The sequence below is a fragment of the Aegilops tauschii genome, chromosome 3, assembly GCF_002575655.3.
Source record: "Aegilops tauschii subsp. strangulata cultivar AL8/78 chromosome 3, Aet v6.0, whole genome shotgun sequence".
Taxonomy (NCBI): domain Eukaryota; kingdom Viridiplantae; phylum Streptophyta; class Magnoliopsida; order Poales; family Poaceae; genus Aegilops; species Aegilops tauschii.
Genome location: NC_053037.3, coordinates 43,217,890 through 43,241,999, shown reverse-complemented (window position 1 = coordinate 43,241,999; position 24,110 = coordinate 43,217,890). Strand labels below are relative to the sequence as shown.

The window sequence follows — 24,110 nt, the reverse complement described above, 5'->3', positions numbered from 1 at the left end:
CTGGTGTAGCTGCCGAAGTTGCACATCCTACTGGTAGGGGTAGTTGGGGCGGGAGTGTCCACAGGTAGGGAAGAAAGCCGGACATCAACTGCGACTGTTGGGCCATGGCAGCAGATGAAGTTGTATATCTCACACGATAAGGGGTAGTTGAAAATGGTGTAATCTACACATCCACGGAATAAGGGGAAGTTGCACATCGACTACTAAGCAGTTGGCTAGGACAGCAGACGAAGTTGCACAACGACTGGTAGGCAGTTGGCCGGGCAGCAGACGAAGTTGCACAACGGTTGGTAGGCAGTTGGCCGGGCAGCAGACGAAGTTGCACACCGTTGGGTAGGCAGCTGGCTGGGGGCAGCAAATGAAGTTGCAAATCTCAATGGCAAGGGTTGTTGAGGTGGTCAAACACTCTCATCAGCATAGTAGCTCACGCATGACTGCGGGAGTTGCACACGCGCATCACCATGGTCGCACACACAGGATCACGGGCGATACACTCTTGTTGGCGTAGTCGCACACGCGTGGCCGCGGAGCTGAACACTCTTGTCAGCATAGTCGCTCACGCATGGCAGCGGAGTAGCACACTCGTCCGCATAGTCACACACACATGGCCACAAAGTTAGACTCTTGTCGGCATAGTCGCACACGCGCGGTCACGGAGTTGGACACTCTAGTCAGCATAATCACACACGTGCGACCACGGTACACACTCTCATCGGCATAGTAGCTCATGCATAATTGTGGGAGTTGCATACGCACGACCACAGAGCTGCACACTCTCGTCGGCGTAGGAGCTAACACACGGCCATGGAGTTGCACACTCTCGTCGGCATAGTCGCACACGTAAGTAGTAGATTTGCACACTATTTTTTGGATAGTCGCACACGTACGGTCGCGGAGTTGTACACTCTCGCCCGCACAATTGCATATGCACAACCACAGAGTTGGACACCCTCGTCAGTATAATCGCACACACGCCGCAAAGTTGCACACCCTAGTCGGCATAGTTTCTTACGCATAGAGCGCGATTGCACACACTCATCGGTTAGTTGTTCACGCACAACTGCGGGAGTTGCACATGTGCGGTGGCATGTCGCACAATCAAGGTTGCGGGAGTTGCCACGCGCGGTTTCATTGTCACACATGCACAATCAAGGAGTCGCATGCTCTCGCTGGCATAGTTGGCCGGGGCAACAGACGAAATTGCACATCCACTGCTAGGCAGTTGGCCAAGGCAGCGAACTGTGAAAACTGCACATCTGCGAGCAGAGAGAAAGATTGCACGCCGACTATTAGACAGTTGGCAAGTGCAGTACACGAAGTTGCACATCTCGCTGGTAGTGGATAGTCTGGGGTGAAAGCTTCAACAATGAAAACTGCAGTCCCATGTGTATGAGGAAAAGTTGCACACTGACTTTTTGGTAGTTGCACACTGACTGCTAGGCAGTTGTACAAAACGGGCAATAAATTGCACAGAAAGAAGGTCGTCGAAACATACCCATGTGGGATCTAATTTCGATGAGCATGTCATGATGATTCCAACAATGAAAGAAGATCTTAATTTCGATGTTTAGTTAAAAAGTTAAGACGTTTTTTAGGAAAGTAGATCCCAAGTAAATGCGTTCACACCTATTCACATAAGTGAAAACTGCATGTCCATGAGTAGGGTAAAAGTGGCACGGCGACTCTGAGATAGTTGCACATCGACGGCTACGCAGTTGCACAAAACAGGGAGTAAATTGCATAAAAAATCATCGAAACATACCCATGCAGGATCTAGTTTCGAAGAGCGCGTCACGAGGATTCCAACTGTGAAAACGGATCTTAATTTTGATGTTCGGTTCAAAACTTATGCATTAAAAAAAAAATCTAAAATCCAAATTAAATATGTTCACACATGTTAACATGGTACCTTTTCCCCTTTTTTCTTGTTGACATGATATTTTTCCTAATATGGATTAGGGAGACAAAATATTTCCATATATGACTGGCCACTCTGAATGTCTAACGAGCCAACGACCACCCGTTACTTCATATGATCTAACTTCATATGGGGTTGCAACCTAGTTTTTGGAGATGCATGATCTAACTTCATATTTTCATATATTTCCATATATTCAAAACCAGTTTTTGGAGCTGCATCATCTAAGTTCATATGAGGTTGCAACCTAGCAACCATGACAACTTGATGTGCAACTAGTCTACTGCCCTAACCAATTATCTAGTAGTCGATGTGCAACACTGTCCCTACTCGTGGATGTGTAGTTTTGTTTAGTTAACACACCCTGTCCCATCTCCCCTACCAGTGATGTGTGCAACTTAGTCTGTTTTTAGAGCCAGCTTATTACTCGATGTGCCACTCCTTCCGCTCCCTACTTATGGATATGCAGTTTCAATTGGCGGGGGCCATAAACGGAGTTGCACAAAGTCTGCTAGGAAGTTGGCCGGAGCAACATATGAAGTTGCATATCTCAGAGGCAGGGATAGTTGGATGGTGAAAATTCCACATTCACGAGGGGTAGTGAAAAGTCATATATTCATGAGGGTAGTGAAAAGTTGCATATAAACAGGGAGCTAAAGTTGCACATTGTACTAGAGGGGTGGTTTGGACCGGGTGCTAGTAGGGAAATTACACATCCACGGGGTATGAGGGAAAGTTGCACATCACTCGTAAAATAGTTGGCCGTGATAGTATCTGAAGTTGCACATCCACTTCTAGACAGTTGGCCGATACATCAAACAATGAAACACAACCACGGGGAGGGGAAAAGTTGCACATCAACTACTAGGTAGTTGGCGTGCACAAACACATGAATTTGCACATCTCACTAGAAGAAGGTAGTTTGAGGGTGGAGGCGCCCATCTGTGAAAACTACAATCTACAGGTAGGCAAAAATTTGCACGTCCAATGTCACATAGTTGCACATTGACTGCTAGATAGTTGCACAAAACGGAGACTAAATTGCACAAATTTTTTTGATGAAACATATCCATGCGGTATCTAGTTTCGAAGAGCACATCTCGAGAGTTTCAACGGTGAAGATAGATCGTTTGAAAGTTATGGGTGCCGAACAAATTTTGAGGTACCGAACATTCAATGCAAGCACACGTTATGTAGCCTATTTAGTATCACTGTGTGTGCAACGTCTCAATAGTCGTATCCAAATGAGAACAATTATATGTGCAACTACAACTACCATCACGACGTAAAAAATCACCATGGAGGAAGCAACTTCATAGCTCCTATACCTGATGATTTGTGTTGATTCCAACTTTGTTTAGTTCTAGCCGCAAGATCTGGTGCGCGAGTTTGCAAAAGCTGACCCCCATCCTGCCATCCAGCTGCTAGAAGAGAATGAGAAGCATGTGCAAGTTATGTAGTCGTGCGTGAGCTACTATATAACGAGAGTGTGCAACCCCGCAGTCCATGCATGAGCAACTATACCGACTAGAGGTGTGCAACTCCACAGTCGTCGTTAGCAACTACCCCGCTGCACTTCTGCAACTGTCTAGCCTCGTGCATGAGCAAGTATGGCGACCGAAGTGTGCAACTCTGTGGCCGTGCTTGGGCGACTATGATGCCGCGTGTGTGCAACTTCAACATCTACCCCGGCCAACTGCCTAGCAGTTATTGTGCAACTTTGACTGCTGCCTCGACCGTCTGCGTAGATATGAGTGTGCAGAACTGTTGCTTTATATCAACTGCCTAGAACTTGTGCGCTGCTATGCTATTCTACTCGTATCTGACTAGAAGCTAGCAATGAATTAACAAGCTATGGGCTATAAAGCTAGAAGTATCACATGTGATGAAGCAGAGGGGGTGCAAGCTCGATGTCTGGGTGTACAACTCCCTCCTGGTCATGCGTGGCAAGCACAAAGACTCGAGGCATGCCGATAAGATTTGGAAGGAGATGATGCGGCGCAAGGTGCAGCCTGACCGGTAAGCTACACAGTTATTCGTAGATTTGGGAGTACCACCGGCTACATCACCTGCTCGACCTCAGGAGGTAGCGGACAAAAACCTTGGGCGACGACCAGCGCACGGGCTTGGGCAGTGACGCACTAGGGACCAAGATGGCGCTGCGCAGATGACCTCGGATGCGTGGGGTCACCGGCCGGGAAGAGGATGGCAGCGGGAGGTCGTATCCGGCTGTGTGGGCGGCGGCGGCTAACACGCTGGAGGGTGGGGGCGGCGGCGGCGGTAGGCGCGCTGTTGGAAGCGGGTGAGGCGGGCTAGGCGGCCAGCGGCGGCGGGAGGTGCGCTGCGTTCGGGAGGTTGGGGATGGGGTTCCAGTCGGGAGGTTCTGGACTGAGACATCGATCGGTTCGCGCATGCATCGGGCTGCCGACCAGGTAATACCTGGCTGCTGCGGGCCGCGTGATCGGGTTTGATCGAGCGGCGAGCGTTCAGCCACTCGTTTCAACCAAAAAGTGCATGTGCACTTTTAAGATTTTAGGTAACTTTTTTCCCTCTATTGGCTACCAATCTAATCTGGGCAAGAGTAAACGAATCCGAAGAGAAATTTGCATCCATAAACCAAACATAAAGGTATCCATAAATCTAAGCATTAAGCACATGATCAAGCTCAGAGCTAGGGACTAAATCAGATTAATCATAATTATGTAGCGCATCTCATATGTCTATTGTCTACTAATTATTTTTATACACTTGAAAAACAACTCTTGGCTGAGACCATGGATTCGCTTCCTCTCTACTTGTCGGCTGCAAATCCTAGTGCCTTGACTGTGTGCGTGTGTGTGTGAGAGAGAGAGGGAGAGAGAGAGAGAGAGAGAGAGAGAGGGAGCTCCGTCAGCTACATCCAGACTAACGAACTTGAGGAGGATCGGAGCAAGACAAACTCAGAAAAGAAGCGCCACCATCTGCCCGAGCGTTGTGCCTGCAAGGACTAAAAAGCCCTAATCTATAAACTACTAATCGGAGCAGAGGCACCGGGATTCGCCTCCCCGCCACCAACCGCTGAAGCGGCAGACGAATCCACGACTCGTCGGTAAAGTCTGGAGGAAAGAGTTTGTCCTAGCCATCTAAGGTCAGGGGAAGAAACTATTAAGATGGGTTCTGCATCTCCTGAAAGAGTGTACTTCCGTCTCCCCATCTACCTTGCCATGGGACGGCGCTGCACGTCGCATGAGGCGGTGGGAATTTTTGATCGGGTGATGAGGAGAGACGAACGCATGCGAGACGCCTATGATCTGTCAATTTCGAAAAAGAAAAGAAAATGTATTGCTATTGTAGAAGGAACAAAAACCGCCGGGCGAAGCCTGGCCGGCTGGGCGGCGGCGGGGCTTCTCCCCATCCTTTTCGTCTTGGCTGGCGCGGGACAGCGGGATCGAGAGGAGCGCCGGGCGAACGTGGGGTTCGGCGGCGCGGCAGGCGGGTCTCCCAGCGGCATCGTGCACGGCGCGGCGGTGGCGGCCTGCGTGTCGCAAGGTGGTGGCTACGTTGGGCCTGCTCGGTGGTCGCGGGTGCCGCCGGATCCAGATCGGATCCTGTCTTCGGACTCCGTCGGCCGCCGTGGGGTGGTGATGGTCGTCACTGGCCACGTCGGACCGCTGGTTTCAGTGTCTGGAGATCTACAACGGGTTCTTCTCGATCCTCATGGCGGGTCGAGCTTCATGGCTCTTGCATCTTCGCAGGTTTTGGACCGTGGCTCGTTGCCGGATCTGGAGCAGACGGAGGTTTGGTGGCATAGGATGGGGACCGGAGGAAACTTTGGTCGGCTAGGCCGGCCCGGCATCGGCGACGTCACTCGACGCCGTTACCCTCCGTGGAGGCGAAGCCAAGGTCTCTCCTATCCACCTCCGAACCCCTCCCGGACGAAAGTCCAAAATTCAGTCTGGATTGGGCGGCGGCGGCGTCCTGCGCGTCGTATCCTCCATGGAGGCGCCGTCTTGGGAGGTCCTGCTGTTCGGGGGAGAGATGCTGTGGATGGTGGGCTCCGAGTACCACCAGCAGTGGCGACAGTGTGGAGGTTGCCAGGTGGTGCAGCGTTGTATCTACCGCATAGATGACGACGAGTTTTGGCGGCATGGTGCAGCTGCATATCGACGATGGATGCGGCTGGATGGACGAGCGCAGGGCGGTGGAGCTGTCTGGCGCCATGGTGGCGTCGACGGCAGCGAGACCGGGCAAGGTAGATGCAGCAGTATAACACCGAAGATGGATTGGTGGCAGGTGCCTGCGGCGGCCTCATACCCGGCAGGCATCCTGGTTGAGGAGTGCGCCGGACTGGTGGGTACTCCATACCCGGCAGGCGTCCTGGTTGGGACCTCTGGTCTTAGATGTTAGGTTTGGATGCGAGGTCTGTTTGGTATTAGGCCCAGACTGTCGGCGCCCCTTCATCAACTGGTTAGGAGTAGCTATAGATGTTGCCTAGACGGTAGCTTTACTATTACTGTTGGATGACTTTGTAAGGTCTTGTATGAACTATTAATAAAATGATTGCATGCATCGTCCAGATGTAAAGGCCGGGGTCCTCCTTTTTTTCTAAAAAAGAAGAAGAAACAAAAACCTCATCCGCATAAGGCTAGAACTCAGGAGCATTTTTTTTGTATATACAGTTTCCGTCGTGTGCGATCGATCTGTTCGAATTAATTAAGCAGGCCGTGGTACTTGTCCGAGTAGTATAGGAATTCTAATACCATCCGTACGTGGTATATAGCATATATGCCTAGCACCACCGATCCGCCGTTCGAGATCGGAAAGCAATCGGCATAAGGCCGCCAGCTTCTGGTACGTACGTACGTGCTCTCGCCGGAAAAGTCGGTTACGATGGACGTCGTCCCCGCGGCGGCATCTCCCAATCTTTACTTGCTCGACCTCGTGAGTTCCGGCCCGAAGCTCATCGACCGTGGCCTCGTTCTCCCGGACGGCGAGGTGGACAACATCTACCTCCCTGTCGACACGTTCCAGCTCTTACGAATCGATGACACTGTCGTGTATAAGAACATCGGCGACATCACGGTGGTTGACAGGAGCCACCTGTACCCCGGACAGGTGGTCGGGTCGGCCTCCGACATGGGCGGCCAAATCGGCGTAGTCACCGGCGTCAACACCATGCTCAACCTGGCCAAGCTCGACAACAAAGGCCTGCCGATCAAGGTCATCAGGGGAGTGTCCCCATCTAGCCCGCGGCGCATCAGGAGCCTCAACTTTGGCGACTTTGTCGTGTCTGGGCCGTGTCGTGGAGGTGTCGATCGACATCGATGTGTTGTTCGATGACGGAGCCGTCTGCAGGGTCACCGACGCGGAGTCCAAGAACCTGGTGGGAGTGTGTGTGAACATACACACCAGACATCGCTGCCAAATGAACAGTATACTCCACCAGGGGCAGTCCGTCGGCGGGCCAGACGCTTGTTCAATCTTCAAGGCGGCGCGGTGGCTTAATGGCTATTGGCATCCTGAACGAGACCTAGGGACCATCATGAAGCTGGAGACGTCTGGTGTCCTCGTCTACTGGGTGGCATCAATGCATTGCGGCACCGACAAGGAGCTACTAGAGGCATCCGCTCCTCCAGCCTACCAGAACCCAGACGATCTAACATTCTTCTGTGCCTCGTAAAACTGCTGCTGGGGGCTTGCTGACTGCTGTTTTTTTCTTGAAACTAGTTCCAACGAAGGGGGTGGAGCTTGCTCTCCTGATCAACATGATGATGATGGTGATGGTGATGATGATGATGATGAGGAGGATGAGGAGGAGGAATTGTTGGAAATATGCCCTAGAGACAATAATAAATTGGTTATTATTATATTTTCTTGTTCATGATAATCGTTTATTATCCATGCTAAAATTGTATTGATTGGAAACTCAGATACATGTGTGGATACATAGACAACACCATGTCCCTAGTAAGCCTCTAGTTGACTAGCTCGTTGATCAATAGATGGTTACGGTTTCCTGACCATGGACATTGGATGTCGTTGATAACGGGATCACATCATTAGGAGAATGATGTGATGGACAAGACCCAATCCTAAGCCTAGCACAAGATCGTGTAGTTCGTTTGCTAAGAGCTTTTCTAATGTCAAGTATCATTTCCTTAGACCATGAGATTGTGCAACTCCCGGATACCGTAGGAATGCTTTGGGTGTACCAAACGTCACAACGTAACTGGGTGGCTATAAAGGTGCACTACAGGTATCTCCGAAAGTGTCTGTTGGGTTGGCACGAATCGAGACTGGGATTTGTCACTCCGTGTAAACGGAAAGGTATCTCTGGGCCCACTCGGTAGGACATCATCATAATGTGCACAATGTGACCAAGGAGTTGATCACGAGATGATGTGAGTTACGGAACGAGTAAAGAGACTTGCCGGTAACAAGATTGACCGGAGAGTCGTCTCGGTCATGTCTGCGTGTCTCCCGAACCCGTAGGGTCTACACACTTAAGGTTCGGTGACGCTAGGGTTATAGAGATATTTGTATACGGTAACCCGAAAGTTGTTCGGAGTTCCGGATGAGATCCCGGACGTCACGAGGAGTTCCGGAATGGTCCGGAGGTAAAGATTTATATATGGGAAGTCTTGTTTTGGTCGCCGGAAAAGTTTCGCACTTTATCGGTATTGTACCGGGAGTGCCGAAAGGGGTCCGGGGGTCCATCAAGGGGGTCCACCAGCCCCGGGGGGGGGGCACATGGGCTGTAGGGGGTGCGCCTTGACCTATATGGGCCAAGGGCACCAGCCCCAAGAGGCCCATGCGCCAAGAGATAAGAAAAACGGAGAGTCCTAAAGGGGGAAGGCACCTCCGAGGTGCCTTGGGGAGGAAGGACTCCTCCCTGGCCGCACCCTTCCTTGGAGGAAGGGCCAAGGCTGCGCCCCCCTCTCCCTTGGCCCTATATATAGTGGGGTGGAGGGAGGGCAGCACTATCCTAGCCCCTGGCGCCTCCTTCTCCCTCCCGTGACACCTCTCCCTCCCGCTTGCGCTTGGCGAAGCCCTGCCGGGATCCCGCTACTTCCACCACCACGCCGTCGTGCTGCTAGATCTCCATCAACCTCTCCTCCCCCATTGCTGGATCAAGAAGGAGGAGACGTCGCTGCTCCGTACGTGTGTTGAACGCGGAGGTGCCGTCCGTTCGGCGCTAGGATCATCGGTGATTTGGATCACGACGAGTACGACTCCATCAACCCCGTTCTCTTGAACGCTTCCGCTCGCGATCTACAAGGGTATGTAGATGCACTCCCCTTCCCCTCGTTGCTAGATTACTCCATAGATTGATCTTGGTGATGCGTAGAAAATTTTGAATTTCTGCTACGTTCCCAACAGTGGTATAAGAGCTAGGTCTATGCGTAGTTTCTATGCACGAGTAGAACACAAAGTAGTTGTGGGCGTCGATTTTGTCAATTTACTTGCCGTTACTAGTCTTATCTTGATTCGGCGGCATCGTGGGATGAAGCGGCCCGGACCGACCTTACACGTACGCTTACGTGAGACAGGTTCCACCGACTAACATGCACTAGTTGCATAAGGTGGCTAGCGGGTGTCTGTCTCTCCCACTTTAGTCGGAACGGATTCGATGAAAAGGGTCCTTATGAAGGGTAAATAGAAATTGGCATATCACGTTGTGGTTTTACGTAGGTAAGAAACGTTCTTGCTAGAAACCTATACAAGCCACGTAAAAAAAACTTGCAACAACAATTAGAGGACGTCTAACTTGTTTTTGCAGCATGTGCTATGTGATGTGATATGGCCAGAAGATGTGATGAATGATATATGTGATGTATGAGATTGATCATATTCTTGTAATAGGAATCACGACTTGCATGTCGATGAGTATGACAACCGGCAGGAGCCATAGGAGTTGTCTTTATTTTTTGTATGACCTGCGTGTCATTGAATAACGCCATGTAAGTGACTTTACTTTATTGCTAAGCGCATTAGCCATAGAAGTAGAAGTAGTCGTTGGCGTGACAACTTCATGAAGACACAATGATGGAGATCATGATGATGGAGATCATGGTGTCATGCCGGTGACAAAGATGATCATGGTGCCCCGAAGATGGAGATCAAAGGAGCAAAATGATATTGGCCATATCATGTCACTATTTGATTGCATGTGATGTTTATCATGTTATGCATCTTATTTGCTTAGAACGACGGTAGCTTAAATAAGATGATCCCTCACTAAAATTTCAAGAGACGTGTTCCCCCTAACTGTGCACCGTTGCGAAGGTTCGTTGTTTCGAAGCACCACGTGATGATCGGGTGTGATAGATTCTAACGTTCGAATACAACGGGTGTTGACGAGCCTAGCATGTATAGACATGGCCTCGGGACACATGCGAAACACTTAGGTTGACTTGACGAGCCTAGCATGTACAGACATGGCCTCGGAACACAAGAGACCGAAAGGTCGAACATGAGTCGTATAGTAGATATGATCAACATGGAGATGTTCACCGATGATGACTAGTCCGTCTCACGTGATGATCGGACACGGCCTAGTTTGACTCGGATCATGAATCACTTAGATGACTAGAGGGATGTCTATCTGAGTGGGAGTTCAATAATCAGATGAACTTCATTATCATGAACATAGTCAAAAGGTCTTTACAAATTATGTCATACGCTTTAGTTCTACTGTTTAAGATACGTTCCTAGAGAAAATTTAGTTGAAAGTTGGTAGTAGCAATTATGCGGACTGGGTCCGTAAACTGAGGATTGTCCTCATTGCTGCACAGAAGGCTTATGTCCTTAATGCACCGCTCGGTGTGCTGAACCTCAGCGTCGTCTGTAGATGTTGCGAAACATCTAACATACACGTTTTGATGACTACGTGATAGTTCAGTGCGTAATGCTAACGGTTCAGAATTGTGGCACCAAAGACGTTTTGAAACGTCGCAGAACATATGAGATGTTCCGAAGACTGAAATTGGGATTTCAGACTAATGCCCACGTCAAGAGGTATGAGACCTCTGACAAGTTTCTTAAGCTTGCAGACTAAGGGAGAAAAGCTCAATCGTTGAGCATGTGCTCAGATTGTCTGAGTACCACAATCGCTTGAATCGAGTGGGAGTTAATCTTCCAGATGAGATAGTGATGGTTCTCCATAGTCACTGCCACCAAGCTATTAGAGCTTCGTGATGAACTATAACATATCAGAGATAGATATGATGATCCTTGAGCTATTCGCGATGTTTGACACCGCGAAAGTAGAAATCAAATAGGAGCATCAATTGTTGATGGTTAGTTGAACCACTAGCTTCAAGAAGGGCAAGGGCAAAAGGGATACTTCATGAAAAGGCAAATCATTTGCTGCTCTAGTGAAGAATCCCAAGGTTGAACCCAAACCCGAGACTAAGTGCTTCTGTAATGAGGGGAACGGTCACTGAAGCAGAACTACCCTAGATACTTGGTAGATGAGAAGGCAGGCAAGGTCGACAGAAGTATATTGGATATACATTATATGAATGTGTACTTTACTAGTACTCCTAGCAGCACCAGGGTATTAGATACCGGTTCGGTTGCTAAGTGTTAGTAACTCGAAATAAAAGCTGCGGAATAAATGGAGACTAGCTAAAGATGAGATGACGATGTATGTTGGAAGTGCTTCCAAGGTTGATGTGATCAAGCATCGCATGCTCCCTCTACTATCGAGATTTGGTGTTTGCGTTGAACATGATTGGATTATGTTTATCACAATACGGTTATTCATTTAAGGAGAATAATGGTTACTCTGTTTATTTGAATAATACCTTCAATGGTCTTGCACCTAAAATGAATCTCGATCGTAGTGATACACATGTTCATGCCAAAAGATATAAGATAGTAATGATAGTACCACATACTTGTGGCACTGCCACTTGAGTCATATTGGTATAGAACGCATGAAGAAGCTCCATATAGATGGATCTTTGGACTCACTCGTTTTTGAAAAGATTGAGACATGCGAACCATGTCTATTGGTATATATGCATGAAGAAACTCCATGCAGATGGATCGTTTGGACTCACTTGATTTTGAATCACTTGAGACATGCAAATCATACCACATGGGCAAGATGACTGAAAGGCCTCGTTTTAGTAAAATGGAACAAGAGACCAACTTATTGGAAGTAATACATTTTGATGTATGCAGTCCAATGAGTGCTGAGGCATGCAGTGGATATCGTTATGTTCTTACTTCACAGATGATTTGAGTAGATGCTGAGTGTATTTACTTGATGAAACACAGGTCTGAATTATTGAAAGGTTCAAGTAATTTCAGAGTGAAGCTGAAGATCGTCGTGACAAGAGGTTAAAATGTCTATGATATGATCATAGAGATATCTGAATTACGAGTTTGGCACACAATTAAGACATTGTGGAAAGTGTTTCACAATTAATACCGCCGCCTGGAACACCACAGTGTGATGGTGTGTCCGAACATCATAACTGCACCCTATTGGATATGGTGCATACCATGATGTCTCTTATCGAATTACCACTATAGTTTATGGGTTAGGCATTAGAGACAACCGCATTCACTTTAAAAGGGGCAACACACAATTCCGTTGAGACGACACCGTTTAGAGAAACCTAAGTTGTCGTTTCTTAAAAGTTTGGGGCTGCAATGCTTATGTGAAAAAGTTTCAGGCTGATAAGCTCGAACCCAAAGCGGATAAATGCATCTTCGTAGAATACCCAAAACAGTTGGGTATACCTCCTATTTCAGATCTGGAAGCAAAAGTAATTGCTTCTAGAAATGAGTCCTTTCTCGAGGAAAAGTTTCTCTCGAAAGAATTGAGTGGGAGGATGGTGGAGACTTGATGAGGTTATTGAACCATAACTTCAACTAGTGTGTAGCAAGGCACAGGAAGTTGTTCCTATGGCACCTACACCAATTGAAGTGGAAGCTTATGATAGTGATCATGAAACTTCGGATCAAGTCACTACCAAACCTCGTAGGACGACGAGGATGCGTACTACTTCAGAGTAATGCGTAATCCTGTCTTGAAAGTCATGTTGTTGGACAACGATGAACCTACGAGCTATGGAGAAGCGATGGTGGGCCCATATTCCGACAAATGGTTAGAAGCCATGAAATCCGAGATAAATGGAACTTTGAGAAGAAGACGGACGTGGACGGCAATGTTACCGTCTATGAAGCTCGACTTGTGGCAAAGAGTATTTTCACAAGTTCAAGGAGTTGACTACGATGAGATTTTCTCATCCGTACCGATGCTTAAGTCCGTCGGAATCATGTTAGCATTAGCTGCATTTATGAAATCTGGCAGATGGATGTCAAAACAAGTTTCCTTACCAGTTTTCGTAAGGAAAGGTTGTATGTGATACAATCAGAAAGGTTGTGTCGATCCTAAGGATGCTAAAAGGTATGCTAGCTCCAGCGATCCTTCCATGGATTGGAGCAAGCATCTCGGAGTCAGAATATACGCTTTGATGGAGTGATCAAAGTTTTTGGGTTTATACAAAGTTTGTTAGAAACTTGTATTTACAATAAAGTGAGTGGGAGCGCTACAACATTTCTGATAAGTATATGTGAATGACATATTGTTGATCCGAAATGATGTAAAATTTCTGGAAAGCATAAAGGGTTGTTTGAAAGGAGTTTTTCAAAGGAAGACCTGGATAAAGCTGCTTACATATTGGGCATCAAGATCTATAGAGATAGATCAAGACGCCTGATGATACTTTCAAAGAACGCACACCTTGACATGATTTTGAAAGAGTTTAAAATAGATCAGCAAAGAAGGAGTTCTTGGCTGTGTTACAAGGTGTGAGTATTGAGTAAGACTCAAGACCTGACCACAGTAGAAGATAGAGAAAGGACGAAGGTCGTCCCCTATGCTTTAGACGTAGGCTCTATAGTATGCTATGCTGTGTACCGCACATGTAGTGTGCCTTGCCATGAGTTGGTCAAGAGGGTACAATAGTGATCCGGGAAAGGATCTCATGACAGCGGTCGAACTTATCCTTAGTACCTAGTGGACTAAGGAATTTTTCTTGATTATGGAGGTGAAAGGGAGTTCGTCGTAAAGGGTTACGTCGATGCGAACTTTGACACTAATCCGGATGACTCTGAGTAGTAAACCGGATTCGTATAGTAGAGCAATTATTTGAAATGGCTCCAAGTAGCGCGTGGTAGCATCCACAAGATGACATAGATATTCGTAAAGCACACACGGATCTGAAAGGTTTAGACCCGTTGACTAATAACCTCTCTCACAAGCATAACATGATCAAACCAGAACTCATTGAGTGTTAATCACATAGTGATGTGAACTAGATTGGTGACTCTAGTAAACTCTTTGGATGTTGGTCACATGGTGATGTGACCTATGAGTGTTAATCACATGGTGATGTGGACTAGATTATTGACTCTAGTGCAAGTGGGAGATTGTTGGAAATATGCCCTAGAGGCAATAATAAATTGGTTATTATTATATTTCCTTGTTCATGATAATCGTTTATTATCCATGCTAGAATTGTATTGATTGGAAACTCAGATACATGTGTGGATACATAGACAACACCATGTCCCTAGTAAGCCTCTAGTTGACTAGCTCGTTGATCAATAGATGGTTACGGTTTCCTGACCATGGACATTGGATGTCGTTGATAACGGGATCACATCATTAGGAGAATGATGTGATGGACAAGACCCAATCCTAAGCCTAGCACAAGATCGTGTAGTTCGTTTGCTAAGAGCTTTTCTAATGTCAAGTATCATTTCCTTAGACCATGAGATTGTGCAACTCCCGGATACCGTAGGAATGCTTTGGGTGTACCAAACGTCACAACGTAACTGGGTGGCTATAAAGGTGCACTACAGGTATCTCCGAAAGTGTCTGTTGGGTTGGCACGAATCGAGACTGGGATTTGTCACTCCGTGTAAACGGAAAGGTATCTCTGGGCCCACTCGGTAGGACATCATCATAATGTGCACAATGTGACCAAGGAGTTGATCACGGGATGATGTGAGTTACGGAACGAGTAAAGAGACTTGCCGGTAACGAGATTGAACAAGGTATCGGGATACCGACGATCGAATCTCGGGCAAGTAACATACCGATGGACAAAGGGAATTGTATACGGGATTGATTGAATCCTCAACATCGTGGTTCATCCGATGAGATCATCGAGGAGCATGTGGGAGCCAACATGGGTATCCAGATCCCGCTGTTGGTTATTGACCGGAGAGTCGTCTCGGTCATGTCTGCGTGTCTCCCGAACCCGTAGGGTCTACACACTTAAGGTTCGGTGACGCTAGGGTTATAGAGATATTAGTATGCGATAACCCGAAAGTTGTTCGGAGTCCCGGATGAGATCGCGGACGTCACGAGGAGTTCCGGAATGGTCCGGAGGTAAAGATTTATATATGGGAAGTCTTGTTTCGGTCGCCGGAAAAGTTTCGCACTTTATCGGTATTGTACCGGGAGTGCCGAAAGGGGTCCGGGGGTCCACCAAGGGGGTCCACCATCCCCGTGGGGGGGGGGGGCACATGGGCTGTAGGGGGTGCGCCTTGGCCTATATGGGCCAAGGGCACCAGCCCCAAGAGGCCCATGCGCCAAGAGATAAGAAAAACGGAGAGTCCTAAAGGGGGAAGGCACCTCCGAGGTGCCTTGGGGAGGAAGGACTCCTCCCTGGCCGCACCCTTCCTTGGAGGAAGGGCCAAGGCTGCGCCCCCCTCTCCCTTGGCCCTATATATAGTGGGGGGGGGGGAGGGAGGGCAGCACTATCCTAGCCCCTGGCGCCTCCTTCTCCCTCCCGTGACACCTCTCCCTCCCGCTTGCGCTTGGCGAAGCCCTGCCGGGATCCAGCTACTTCCACCACCACGCCGTCGTGCTGCTGGATCTCCATCAACCTCTCCTCCCCCCTTGCTGGATCAAGAAGGAGGAGACGTCGCTGCTCCGTACGTGTGTTGAACGCGGAGGTGCCGTCCGTTCGGCGCTAGGATCATCGGTGATTTGGATCACAACGAGTACGACTCCATCAACCCCGTTCTCTTGAACGCTTCCGCTCGCGATCTACAAGGGTATGTAGATGCACTCCCCTTCCCCTCGTTGCTAGATTACTCCATAGATTGATCTTGGTGATGCGTAGAAACTTTTGAATTTCTGCTACGTTCCCCAACAGGAATATAATGCATGCTCAGAGGACAATCAAGAAGAGTGTGAAGCATCAACCTCTCAGGTGCTACCTCCCACGAAGCAAAAAGATGTGAGGTTTTATCGGAAGCAGCTAAGGAAGCTTCTTTGAGGGCCATAGACGGGCGCAACGGTCACAAGTCATGAGACATGTGGAGGTGGAGTTTCCCATGCTCGTCGCCAACACGTGCACCACCGTAGACGTGGTATGGCAAGACGGCACACGGCAACAAGGCAGACCTTCAGCGACCATCGTCCCCTTTGGGATCTGGAATGAGGAAGAGTTCTTCCCCGGACAGCATGTTGTCGCCAACGTTCTTCCTATTAATGCAGCCGTTGACGCTACTGTTGATGTGACAACTACTAGTGTCAACAACGACATTGCCGCATCTGGAACTGGACCAGCGGAGCGTGTCGGCATCGTCAAGAGCATGCAACACGAGGACCAGACGGTTTGTGTATCATGGTTCAAGACGCAAGGGCATCCTGATGAGGCTATGGAGGTCGAGTGCGATGATACCGTCAGTGCTTATGACCTAAGATTGGACTCTAGCCACTCTGCTTACTATGGTGATATTGTCATTCGTATCGTACCATCAGTATCAACAGATGACGGTGAAAGTGCACCCTTGTCACAGGGAAACAAGAAGAAAAATGTCGTTCCCGCCGATCTTTCATGGGTGGGGCGGGTAGTTGAACTTCCTAATGGGCACGTCCAAGTCAAGTGGGGTGATGGTAGCATGTCAACGGTACGTGGGTAGTTTCTAGTACCTTTCTTAGATCTACAACTATGTTACATTCTCTACTAAACTCATTAGTTGTTGTTGATTTGTTTGGGCGAGCTGCAGGTATCGCCTCATGAGATCGTTGTCATCAAAGATGAGCACTACATGGAGCTATGGCTTGAAATGGGTGATTGGGTAGAGGACAATGGCATCGATGACGCACCCGAAGAACCGGTTGCTGCCAACACGGTATATATCTATCTTTGTAAACATTATCCACTTGGGGACTATTTTTGTTTCTCCTGGTAGGCCAAATTAAGTACTATTTATACCATGATATATGATTATATGGATGGATGGATTCACCTCAATTGATATGCCTATATGTGTTTTGACCCGAAACTGTAGGAATTTCTTCCCACAGTTACTTTTGTACCTCAAATGATGTGGCTATATGTGTTATCTGATTTTAGGACATTGATCTTCAGAATCTAGATAACGATGTCGAAAGCGTCAGCCCGCCAATGTCAAGGACAAGACTTTTAGGTTTGTCATTCCGGTCTTTGCTCCAATTGACCAGCGACATATGGTGGCTCGAGGTAAAGGATACTTGATGAACTGGCGGTCATCGTCGTCGTCGTTGCCAAGCTCAGAGTTACCCACGCCCGTAAACGATGATAGTATAGGTGGTGCTGCAGTGGAGACCAGCGATGCTGCTGTAGATGTGACCAGCCACGGTTTTGACGGTGGGCCGAAGGCTGCAGGTGCTACCTGTTGCTCCGATGAATCGTTGTGCTTTCCACGTTTTGATGTATTGCAGATCAGCCCTCTGGATCACCACTACCTTGACACTACGGACCAGGTAATTATATATGTTAGAAAATGATGAGGAACGTAGGTAATTATTAAGGTTAGAGAAAGGAAGGTTTACATGCACAATATGATTTGTCTAACGCTGGAATCGATTTTACGGCATTTGTTTTTTAGTGCAAAACTAAACTCCCTGACTTCAAATTAGTAAATGACCACACAACATGTTGCAAGTCATTAAAAAATGTATTTTTACTAAAGTAGAACTTTAATCAACGCTCTTTTTTTTCAAGGAAATGCAGGGCGCTAGTCGTGCGAAGAGTTGGGCTAAAGCAGTGCAAAAGGAATGGAAAATTCTGGAGGACGACTTACCAGGTATGTGAGTGTAGCTCAAAATACACGGTCCATATGCATGGATACAAATGAATAGCCACTTATTTAATTACAGAAACCATCTACGTGCGAGCGTTTGAGGACCGCATGGATCTGCTCCGGGTGGTGATGGTGGGCGCAAGCGGGACACCGTATCATGACGGCCTCTTCTTCTTTGATCTGCAGCTACCTCCTTCGTATCCGGATGCCCCGCCGCAAGTGTATTACCACTCCTTTGGCCTACGCCTCAATCCAAACCTCTACGAGTCTGGTACAGTGTGCCTCAGCCTGCTAAACACATTCGGTGGCGAGGGCACCGAGGTCTGGTCCTCGACGGAGTCAAGCCTCCTCCAAGTCGTTGTCTCCATCCAGGGCCTTGTCCTCAATGACAAACCATACTACAATGAGACTGGCTACGAGACAATGGTCGACAAACCGGAGGGCCGCCGCAATGCGCTGCCCTACAGTGAGAATGCTTACCTGCTCACCCTCCGGACCATGCTACACCTTTTACGTCGGCCACCTCGGGGATTTGAGGAATTCGTTAAGGAACACTTCCGCCATCGGGGAAGGTTTGTGCTCAGGGCATGCAACGCGTGGCTGCAGGGAAATATGTCGACAATGCTCATGCCACTGAAGTGAGTAGGAAGCAGCCGTGCTCGGCTGGGTTAAGGCTTGCACTCACCAAGGTAGTGCCAAGCCTCGTGGCAGCCTTCATAGAGATCCGAGCCGAGGGGTGCGAAGAGTACCAGTAGTTGTGAATCAAATTGCCATGTCCTCTCAGCAACTCACTAGACAGACGAGTATGTAAAGGTGAAACCTTTGCTACACCTACAGATTAGTTAGAATGGGGACTGGGCCTACGTCAAGCTGAAAAGTGGGGTACGCAGATATGTGACTTTTGGTGATGGTGGTGGTCTTGTAATCATTCACGTTTTTGTTCTACAACAATTACGTACTCCTATTTGCTCTATTTTCTTAGTACTAATATGTCACGAATTTTGCTATGCTAATGTTAGTTCATCTGCAAAGGGAGGTGTTGGTACGGTAAAGTGGGGAATATGCTTCCCTTCCACAGCTATATAATCACTTCCAAAAGTCATACTTTTTGTTAGCGTATACATTCTAGAAGTTAAGAGGGTAGACTGTGAAGGAAATAAGTTTTAATTGAATCATCAGATGGAAAACACTGTTTGGTGTAAAGCTACCATTTAAGACGGTTTTGTTCTTAAAGTAGATCATAACCATGTTATAACAAAAGTGAAGCTATAGGGTGTCGTTCATGCTTATTGTTCTACATTTGTATGTTGTTAATTTATCATGCTGCATATTATAACAAAAGTGAAGCTATAGGGTATCAGCAATGCATGAAAACAAATATAGAACCACCACAATGATCGAAATTGTACAACATATCACTTTGATCAACAAGGTGCGCCAATACCAAACTCTTCTAAGAACAAGGCTCCATGTAATACAACTACGTTCGGTAGGCTTCGAGAAATTTACAAAGAATTTGGGATGCGTTTGGTTGCCCGCATCTACCCCAACTAGGCCCGCGTGGGAAAAGTTTGGCCCGTTTGGTTGGCTGGATCACAAACAAATGTTGGGCCGCACGGAACTTAAAGCATTCCCCAGCCAGGCCTGCTCGAGCGCATGTGGTGGGTCCCAATACAGGAGGGATGCGAGCTCTGTAAGTGATTTCTTCTCCTACCTCCACTAAACTGTTCCCTAAACTCCTTTTCTTCGTCCCTTCCGGTTCCATTCAGACGATCGATTCGTAGTTTCATCAACCGTAGAGGCGAGGTGACCTTCCGAGGCGGCCATGGCGTCCTGTGTGGCCATGAGCACTGAAGAGAAGGGGAAGATCAGAGAGGAGTGGAGGAAGAAAAAGCAGGAGAGAGAGAGAGAGAGAGAGAGAGAGAGAAGAACGGGAGGAGGGGGCGAGTCGGGGTGGCTACGGCCATGGCGGATCTTGCCACCGCCATGATCCTCCTGGTGACGAATGGGGGCGCAATGAAGGGCGGCAAGGTCGACCTGTCCAAGATGCGCCGGAGCATGTCGTCGTGCTTGTCACTGATCCTCCAGCCGCTATCCTCATCGTTGTCCGCGGCATTCCGGCGTGCCCGATCGATGCCATCGATCAAGGCGTTGGCGGCAGCAGGTGCGCTGCGGCAGTGGTGGGAGTTGAGACTTGGTTGGATCATGACCAGGAAACCCTACTTCACGCGTGCCCTCGAGATGAGCGTGGTCGTGGCCGCCGTGCTCGAATGCCACTGCCTCAGCACACTCCGACACGTCTTCTACAAGGGACGCGTCGATGTGCACCGGGAAAATATCCTATGGAGCTTAGGCTTAGGTGCACCCCCTTATCTAGCCATCCATCTCTGCATCGCGATTCGTGCAAGAACTTTTCTCTTTTGTTTCTTCCAAATAAGACAACATATGAACTTAAAACTTTTGCAAGATAGCAAAACATTCTTACTACAATGAGAGAAAAAAACTTTCAGTTTTTTTCGTCCATCGTAAGTATTAAAAATAACAATTTTTAATAAAGAAAATCTCATTTTGTATATTAATATCCGTCAAAAAAATCTATAAGTTTTTTCTCTCATTGTAGTAAGAATGTTTTGCTATCTTGCAAAGTTTGAAGTTCATATGTTGTTTTATTTGGAAGCAACAAAAAAGAGAAATTTGTAGGCAGTAAGTTAGTTGTCTAGCACGGATCTCAAAGCTATATTGAAGAGTATGGATAGAGGGTGTCCATGAGCCTATGCTCTAAAAATCCGCGTCCATGTGCACCGCCTCCTGGGCCGCGACGGCCTCCTGCTCGGAGGCGTCTTCGTGCAGGACTTCAGGTGCGACTCCATCAACTACGACCAGAACTTCAACAACGGCGACATCGATGCCAATGCTAGTTGTTGCGCTGGACAGGAAGGAGGCCGCCGCCACGTGGCTCGTCAGGGAGAGGGCGCTGCTCAGACGCGCCCGTGCCGCCGAGGAGGATGCCTCCAGCTCCCGGCGTGAGAACGCCGAGTTTGCCGAGCTGCACCGGGCTGTTGACCACGAGAACGACGGCCTACGGCACGCGCTCGAGCGGGCAGCAGAGGAGACCAACACAGCTAGTGATTCGCTCGAGTTCGTGACCAACATTCCTAGACTCCGGCGGGGTGATGACCGCCGCGAGCTGGAATCGCGTCCATTAGTAAGATCGCGGAGCTAAGATCTGCGGCCGCGGCGGTGCCATTGGTCGACGCCAAGTCCGCCAGCGCGAGCACACTACCAAGAACCCCACTGTAACTTAGTATGTCATGTGGGTGTAAAACTCTTAATCACGTTGCATGTATACAACCAAACACCGGTTACTTGCATCTACCCAGCCAATGCACGCAACCAAACGGCAGACAAAAAAATGACCCCCTAATGCAGGCAGCCTATATGCAGGCAACCAAACTAAGTACAGATGATGCTTTTTTGCTTACATAAGATCAACCAGGCTCAGGTGTGACAAGTATGCAAAGTGCTAAAAAATGATGTAGGTAACCAAACGCATCATCGATACACTTGGTAGCATTCGACCAACCACACAGTTTAAAGCCTTGATGTAGTAGAACTATTTCTCGCAAACAAACAAAAATACAAGTATTTGCTTTCGAAGGATATTGCAAAGGAATTACTTTGCCAATCAAACATGACAGGTAATGTGTACGATCCTCCCACTCCCGCAAACATGCATATTCCAAGGCAAGTAAGCGTGTCAAGTTCCTTTCAAATCGGGATTTTTGCAAACACGGTGAAAAATCGATCAAGAACAACACATATTAGGACATACAAGAACACCGAATTTTGCCGGCATCCGTTGATTTAACTTCATTATACATTTTCTCTTCTTCCTACTGTTTTCGCCTCATCATACATGTTTCATCTCATTATACATGTTCTCTTATTCTTCTTCTTGTTCATCATGGATAACTACTCCATCCACAAGACTGCTGAGTCCTGCAAGCTTCTCGGCCATGCATATGATACCCTCGTCTACAATCACAGCATACTGCAAGCTACAAAAGATCGATGAAACTGTTCTACACTAGAAAGAATCACCATTACACTGAAGTGAAGGGCAGGAAAAACAGTCAACTGGCAGCGAACTCCGTGGCTGGTGCGCGGTGAGCCGTATCTTGGGTTTACTGGCAAACACAGACACACTTGGCCAGAAGTCTGACCAGCCATCCATACAAAAGCTACAATCCACAACTTTGATGTGCGCATCTCTAGGTCCCGAGGTGGGAAGCAAATTTTCCATCATCTAGAAATCACTAAGTTTGGGACGCGGCTTGACACGTGCCAAACGCAGTTCGCATGTCTATTTCCTGGGTAAACTAGTTTGTGCTTATAAATTAGACCTTTTCAAAGCCTATGATAGAGTGGACTAGATTTTTTTGGAGCAGGTGATGCAAAAGTTGGATTTCTCTGAGCGGTGGGGGGACTGGATTATCTCATGTGTCACATCGGTGAGATAGTGTGTTAAATTAAATGGAACCCTCTTGGATTCGTTTGCACCGCCTCGTTGTCTTTGGCAGGGCGACCCACTCCCCTCTTTTTATTCCTTTTTGTGGCTGATGGAGTCTGCAATTCTAAAACATAGTGTTTCTGCTGATGGTATTACCCCGCTCAAGGTGTGTAGACGTGCTCCTGGCATGCATCTCACACCTTTTATTTGTAGATGACACTATGTTGTTGTTGTTGTTCTTTGAGGCTTCACTTGCATATGCAGAAAAAGTAAAATTTGCTTTGGACCTCTATGGTAATGCAATTGGCAAAAGTTTAAACTATAATAAATGTTCAATCTTGTTTGGAGGTGCATGTGCATCTGCTTTTTAGGAACAAGTTCGTGGTGCATTAAATGTTACTTGCTTGGTATTCGAAGAGAAATACCTAGGGATCCTAGCTCTGGAAGGTTGTATGTCAAAGGGTTGTTTCGAGAATCTTCAGATGAGTTTGACTAAATGGCTTATACAGTGGGCTGATGGTCACCTAGCGCAACCTGGTAGAGAGACTCTCATCAAATCGGTAGCCCAAGCATTACCCACTTACACTATGGGGTGTTCAAGCTTCCTTTTTTGGTGTTTGATGGATTAACTAGGATGGTGCGAAGTTTATATTGGGGTTCCACTGATGGTAAAAGGAAAGTACACTGTCGTGCATGGGATGTTCTTTTTTAGGGCCAAAAGAAAGAGGTGGTGTTGGGTTCACAGACTCTCATCTCTTCAACCTAGCTCTTTTGGCTCGGCAACCATGGAGGTTAATTGTTAAACTAGAGTGTTTATGTGCACAGGTTCTTAAGGCCTGATACTATTTAGATTGTGAACTTGAGGACACGTTTTCACAGGAACGCTTCTTCTTCATAGCAAGTTGTGAGTTATGGACTGAACTACTGAAAAAGGTTTGGTATGGAGAGTGGGTGATGGAAAAATTATTTGATTGTGCAGGACAACTGGATCCCCAGTGTCAATGTCGGTCGGTTGATTGGATCCGATCTGGTTTCTTCGAAATTTCTTAAACTATTTTTTCTTCGGATCGGACTCATCCTTTGGGGGGCGTTAAGTTCTTCCTTTACTATACGGGAAAATCACCGGGAGGCATGTACTAATAAATTTCAAAAAAAGGCATGTACTAGCTAGTGTAGGTTTTGGGCTTTTGGCTAACGAAACCCAAGAAAATACCCGGGAAATATACAACCATCATCAGGACTAGTGTCAATAGGGATAATAGAAATCGTCCCTTATAACTCTAAAACCAATCAAACCCCAACTATTTAAACCGGGTATTTTTCATCCCTCGCGGCACTTTAAGTGGTTTTGGTATGACGTGGACCCGTTTTTGACTAAAACTGTCCACATGGCCTGGTTTTGACCGCCATGTCACCTAAGTGACCCCCAGCTCTCTTTCTCTCCCGTGCATTCTCTTGATGCCCTTTTCACCCACGAACCCTAAACCTAGCAGCAGCGGCGGCGACGGCGACTTGCTAATGGGCTGCGGCGGCGTCGATTGCGGCGGTGGCGGCGGCCGGCGGTGAGGTGGCACTACGGCGGCGGGCCGGGGGGGC

General features: G+C 47.8%; 1 protein-coding gene across 1 annotated transcript; it reads left to right on the top strand.

Annotated features, from left to right (window-relative positions):
• Positions 1 to 16,240: 16,240 nt before the first annotated feature.
• Positions 16,241 to 18,646, top strand: LOC120970951 (probable ubiquitin-conjugating enzyme E2 23). Its single transcript, XM_073511565.1, has 6 exons — positions 16,241 to 16,846; positions 16,946 to 17,071; positions 17,296 to 17,421; positions 17,643 to 17,684; positions 17,926 to 18,007; positions 18,081 to 18,646. Exons 1-6 carry the CDS (start codon positions 16,241 to 16,243, stop codon positions 18,644 to 18,646), a joined length of 1,548 nt encoding a protein of 515 aa, XP_073367666.1.
• Positions 18,647 to 24,110: the final 5,464 nt, after the last annotated feature.